Here is a 6,000-nt window from a genome sequence, read left to right as displayed (position 1 = left end):
CGAGAGCCAGGAAGAGAGGCTTCGAGTGCAAAGAACGTGGAACACAAGGCCAGCAGGAGATGCAGAGATTAGTCTCAGGGTTTACAATGACCTTGCTCTTTGTGACCCCAGGAGATGATCTGCTGCCACAAATGTGGGCAAAGCATCTAACTTATATCTAATCATAATAATAATAAGAATAATAATAATAATACATTTATCTGACACTTTCCTCCAAAGCAAATTACAATTATTTACCTATTTATTCAGTTGGATCATTTTTCTGGACTTGTACAGCAACATTCCATGAAGGACTGAAGCTGTTCTGACGGCAAAGCGTGGCCCTACTTGTTATTAGGTTCTTGAAATTAATGTGTTGTTAGGAATTTCCATTATTTTGTCCACTCTAAGGATGACAGTTGTTTGCTGTGCGAGAAGGTATCAAGCAGTACTTGAAAAATAACACTTAACAGGGACAGCTGGTAATGTAGTGATTACAACTGCTGCCTTTGGACCCAAAGGTTCCAGGTTTGAATCCCCTGGTAGTACCCTTGAACAAGGTATTTACCCTAAATTGCTCCAGTAAAATTAGCGAGCTTTATAAATTAGAAATAAATGTAAGCTGCTTTGGAGAAATGTGTCAGATAAATAAGTAAATTGAATAAATTCACACACTCATTTAATTGAATTAATTCTTTATTCATTTAAATTTGTTTAAAGACCAGGTGCTAATATGTTTAAATATAAAGACATACTATTTACAAAGAAAACATGACTTTTTCCCAATATAACCACAAGGGTACCTTGTAGGTGATACAAGCGGTGGTATGGCATTTAACAACTGCTTCCATTAAGAATATACAAAAGAAAAAAACCTGGTCAAAAACAAAGTTTTAAAAAATTTAACAGCTTGAAAACAGTATCGTAGACAAGATCTCTTCAATATAAGTGACGAATCTTCCTGTGTCTCTGAGTACTTTCACAACTATCTCACACAATGTGAAGGGTTGATGTATAAAGCACAGCACATCGTTTTTCATAAAACAACTTCACAACTTAAGAAATGTGGCAAACATCTGTACCAGATCCATCAATCCAGTTTTCTTTTCCCGTCTAGCTTGTTTATTTCACACTGCTGATGAATGACACGGTGGTGTTATAACACAGAACACACACAGAGTACTTTTGCTTTTCAGCTCCAGGATGACCCCAGTGTGAGCAGGTTGAAAGACACACCTCTGGTCTATTTGTAGTCAACTGATCCCAAACCTTCTCACCTTGTTTCATACAACTGGTTCTTCCCCTAAAACGTTTTATCATGAGCACGGGGAACTGCCCACAGGACGCGCTGACGGATTGCCTGCAAAACAGCTGAGTGACATCGGATTTCACTGGTGTTGCACGTGCAACGACCGCCCGATCAGCGCGAAGAGCAGCCCCGCCAGAAGGGAGAAGAAGACGCCCACGGGCGCGAACATGAAGGACAGGCCATACTGGACACTGAGCTGGAAGTTGTTACACTTCAAGATCCGCTGCTGTTCCACGTACCGGTTCAGTGTGTCCAGAACCTCGACCCAGATGACCGACATCACAATGACGGCCAGAAAGAAAAAGCCTGCATGGAGCGAGAGGAGAAGGCAGAAGGAGGGAAGGCCAAGTCAGTGCTGGAAGCACCTTCTGCTTTTCAGCTGTGAACATCTCAGAACTCAGCTGCCAGAGGAGCCACAAAGTCATCTCTGCACGTGATTGTTAAATTAGTCCAGTTGTTTAGCAAAATTAAAATCCAGGTTTTTTGATTCTAGTAAAACGGTGGGTGATGTTCAAAACGAGGTAATCGGTAGGATCTCCTGCATTGCTCATTGCTGCAATACAAGCAGTTCATCTGGACACCATATTGGCGTAAACTTAATGTGCCGGATCATTGATCAACCCAGCAAAATGACTGCATTGCACCCAAGTGAAATGGATACCTTACCTTGTAAAAGGACACAGACCACTCTGCTAAACTGTAGTGAAATGCCAGATGTGGTCATTAAGCTTGCATAAAAGAACCGAGACACAAGGAAGCCATTCTGGGGTCTTTCACCAAGCTGTACCATAACATGAGGCGGGCGTGCAGCCGACCTCCTGTTAGCCGATGGCAGTGAGCCACTCACCGGCGGTTACGAAGAGACCACCTCCTGCCTTGTAAAGTCGGTGACTTGCAAAGGGGGCAGCGCAGATGATGATGAACCCTGCCGTCACCGCAGCGACCACACCCACCAGCATAAAGATGCTCCAGAAGCCCCTGTAGACTACAGTGCAGAATGCTTGTCATGGCTGGAGCACCTGAGGGGTCAGGGGAAGACCGAAGACCTGGCAGGTAGAGCGACCGTACTCACTGATGGCGGAATCGTAGTCCGTGCCGTTGTTGTTCTTCTCGGAGAAAGGAAACGGAAACTGGTAGGAGTGCATGCACAGCTTGGAAGGGGGCTGATTGGCTGAGGAGCGAAACAAGAGGGAAAATTGGGGGGGAAAGTAAAAGGGAGCAGGGAACCCACTGACTGCAGATTATTGGTTTTTTTCTTGATTATTTTCAATTAAATTAGCTGTTGATATGGTGGATACATAAAGGATATACTCAACAATTTAGATCAGTACCATCTCCAACAATTTTAACATGTCGAGTAAAATAATGTAAATTCACCCTATCCTGCTGTCAGCTGTATACCAGCTTCACCAACTCTCTCCTCATTTCAGAATTTGGAATTAAAACATCAGGCAGCTGGGAGAAATAGCCCCAGAAAAAAAGACACGTGGAATTTGACAGGGACAGTCCAGGGCCGTCTCCTGGTTTAGGATCTTACCCCGCAAGGGTGCAAATAGCAGCCTGAGAAGGGATACCCAAAGCACCTTGTGACAGAGCGCTCCGGGTCCCCAAATTTGAGGACAGCGGAAGGAAAAACATTCAGCAAAGGATTCCATTCAGCTTCCTGTCCTGCTGCTGCTGGATGATGTTTCCACTGCCACCATACGATATGAACATTTCGCTGTTTCCATTTCTGTTACACACACACACACACACATCTTCAGAACCGCTTGTCCCATACGGGGTCACGGGGAACCGGAGCCTACCCGGCAATGTTCACTTTTCTTAAGTGTACATTTTTTACATTCAGCATAAACAGAATCATGGAATCAAAGGAAGGCTGTCATGTTATTAACTCAAGCGGAAAAAAAAGTCAGATGGAACATTATTGTGTGAACACACACACACGCACAGAGTCTAAAATCACTTGTCCCAAGCAGGGTTGCGGCGAGCCGGAGCCTAGCCCAGCAACAGGGGCCGCAAGGCTGGAGGCGGGAGGGGACACACCCAGGACGGGACACCAGTCCATCGCAAGGCACCCCTAGCAGGACTCAAACCCCAGACCCGCCAGAGAGTGGGACCCAGCTCAGCCTGCTGTGCCACTGTGCTCGCCCTTGTTTTGTAATGTAGAGCTTATAAAGTATGTTTATGGAAGTACAAGGAGATGACTGTGCAGAAGGGATGACTGTACTTCTTTCTACCAGTGGAGAAAAAAAACGACCTCCTGAATGACAAAGCCCCAGATCCTGAGGTCACCCAACGGTCTCACTTACTGAACCAGAACTTCAGCAAGGTGTCCTCCTCCATTCTGTCCTTAAAGTAACACCTCCAGAAGAACCCCTCATGGTGGAACGTGGCATCGTCTTGACTTCTCTGTTGAACCACCATGTCCCCTCGCTATTGGGAGGAGATGCCGGGTTAAAGAAGAAGGGTGTGGGCGAACAATGTCCTGCAATAATGGGCAGAAGCACTGGAGGCAAGACTGTGAACTGAAACCTAAAACTGTAAGATGGAAAAACCACCGAAAATGGTTTTTCCGCAATATATAAAACACCTATGATGGAAATCTAAATAAAATGTAAATAAAATATATTGAAAGCACATACAACAAGGCACCACGTGGGCACTTCTGATCACGGAGCTAAGGACGACTTACCTCAAATTCTTCCTGCAAATTTTACTTTCACTTGTCTCAAATCTGGACAGAATCCCCAAACACCTGAGTACCATACAGGATCCACGCGCTCCTTATATGGTAACATCATGCTGGAATTCAGCCGATTGTTGATAATCGCAGAAGCTAAACAGCACGGCAAAAAGCCTGCGGGGAAACCACTTAAGAGTCATTAATATCCTCTAGTCAGTGTTCAGTGTGCATGAGAGATTTCTCTAAGTGTTAAATTAAGTAACTAATGTGGAGTTTCATTAGCCTTATTACTTTGTTGGAAGCTCGATTTTATAAATGGTGCATGTAATAGTTACATGAAAGTTACATATTAAGTTGCCCTTCAGTTCCATACGGGCGAATCCGACTAATATGGGCGTCCACTGAATGTTTTTCTGGAGTGAATGGGAGTCGGTAGCATTTCTATTCTCTGAGTAAGCCGACGTTGCCTGTTCCCCACAGTGCAGCTGTTCCCTGTCTTCATCGTCAATGTCTGCCCTGGTCCAACGCCCCCGCTCTTCTAAGCTTCAAGCCTGCAGAGCAGCTTCGGGGCTGACATCAAGCATGGGCCGTGTGACCATCACAGTTTTACAGTCCACTATTAAAAGACGCAACGGTTACAGTAAGTGACGCTCACTCGCCCAACAGCCCTACGGTCTGCAGACTTTTAGCAGTGACATCTCAATGTCAACAGTTGTTGCTCAGGTACCAGACATAGACAGTAAAGGTGTCCGCGAAAGTGTCGTGCGCGTCAGTTTAACTCAGATTTTATACAGTGTTGTTCCTAAAATGCTTGCCTCGGACATTTTAACATTCGTCTGTAACATCACTCAAGACTGGGCAACAGTTACGAGAATCAACAGATATGAAAGGCTTATGAATACACAAGCGAGGCCAGAGAACATAGTAGCATATGGACCAATATGCACGCACACACACGTTGGCTGAAGCCGCTTGTCCCAAGCGGGGTCGCAGGGAGCCGGAGCCTAACCTGGCAACACAGGGGAGGGGATACACCCAGGAGGGGACGACAGGGGACCAATATGCTGTGCCACGTCAAACCAAATCTTGAGTTCTTCCGGCCGCTATATTGCGCAGCCTGACAACAGCCCCTCGACGGCAGCAATCACACGCCTACCTCCACCGGCACGTTCCCAGGACCAACAGTCGGCAGCTCCCCCGGGTCGCATGTCTCTGAGGCCAAGAGCCAGTAATCGGTCCCAAAGGACAGCAACAGAAAAACGGCGGCTAAAGCACCGAAGAAGCCGGCAAAGAAGAGAACGACGCTGAGCTTCATGGTTGTGTCCGGATCAGCTCGTCTGCTTCACTGGGAAGGGCGGCACCCACCTGACCCCGTGGAGTTGCTCTGCTATTTTTGGTAGTTGAACGAGGACCCCAGCGATACTCCCTTGCAAGGGGAGGGCTGTGGAGGAGGGGAAGATGGCTGGGAACAGGATCAGAAATAACTGGCAACTGGACACCCCCCCACCCACCCCGTAGACCACAAAATCAGGGGTGACACTGAAGTGCCGGAACAGGAGATGGGAACTCTAGGCTGTGGGCAGGATGGCGACCAAGAAATTATAACTTGTCTTCATGGTTTATGTCTTGGGAGCGGTCAAGAGTGACCATTAATACAGACCCGTGTAAGGAAGGCCCATGATCAAACTGTAAAATCAGAGTAATAGTCCCCAGACTGTTCTTGAATCCAACTGACGCGAGTCTGTGTTACTGTATCTTACGGAACACGCACAAGTGGCACGGCCAGCGGTGTCTTGGTGGACATTGTTACGTTGAGGAGATGAAGCCAGTTACCACGCAGCTGGGACATTTTTGCAGACTGAGATGAAGAGGGGTTGAATTAACATGCCGCCGAGAGGCCTGTGAACAGACACCTGACAGGAGTCCCCCTAAAGTCCTCTGCGCCACTTCCGACAGAGTCCGGTCCAACTCCTAGGGCCAAGACAGCCTTCCCAATTGAATGAAAATGTACATAAACAATATGTGT

The 6,000-nt window shown here is 46.7% G+C and overlaps 1 protein-coding gene across 1 annotated transcript; it reads right to left on the bottom strand.

Annotated features, from left to right (window-relative positions):
- Nucleotides 1-706: 706 nt before the first annotated feature.
- tmem182a (transmembrane protein 182a) lies at nucleotides 707-5,391 on the bottom strand. The gene is made up of 5 exons (XM_018749973.1): nucleotides 5,131-5,391; nucleotides 3,601-3,724; nucleotides 2,361-2,459; nucleotides 2,136-2,273; nucleotides 707-1,594 (listed from the first exon to the last, which is right to left on the bottom strand). Exons 1-5 carry the CDS (start codon nucleotides 5,287-5,289, stop codon nucleotides 1,368-1,370), a joined length of 747 nt encoding a protein of 248 aa, XP_018605489.1. The 5' UTR covers nucleotides 5,290-5,391; the 3' UTR covers nucleotides 707-1,367.
- Between the last annotated feature and the right edge of the window lie 609 nt (nucleotides 5,392-6,000).

This window comes from Scleropages formosus, chromosome 1 (assembly GCF_900964775.1).
Source record: "Scleropages formosus chromosome 1, fSclFor1.1, whole genome shotgun sequence".
NCBI classification, from domain to species: Eukaryota; Metazoa; Chordata; class Actinopteri; order Osteoglossiformes; family Osteoglossidae; genus Scleropages; species Scleropages formosus.
The sequence above is the reverse complement of the archived record's forward strand: the minus strand, read 5'-3'. Positions and strand labels throughout refer to the sequence as shown.

Coding starts and splice junctions, on each gene's coding strand:
- tmem182a (XM_018749973.1), bottom strand. CDS start 5,289: ATGAAGCTCAGCGTCGTTCTCTTCTTTGCCGGCTTCTTCGGTGCTTTA. Junction 2,460..3,600: donor CTTGCTGAAGTTCTGGTTCA/GTAAGTGAGACC, acceptor TTCGCTCCTCAG/CCAATCAGCCCCCTTCCAAG. Junction 2,274..2,360: donor GGACTACGATTCCGCCATCA/GTGAGTACGGTC, acceptor TCTGCACTGTAG/TCTACAGGGGCTTCTGGAGC.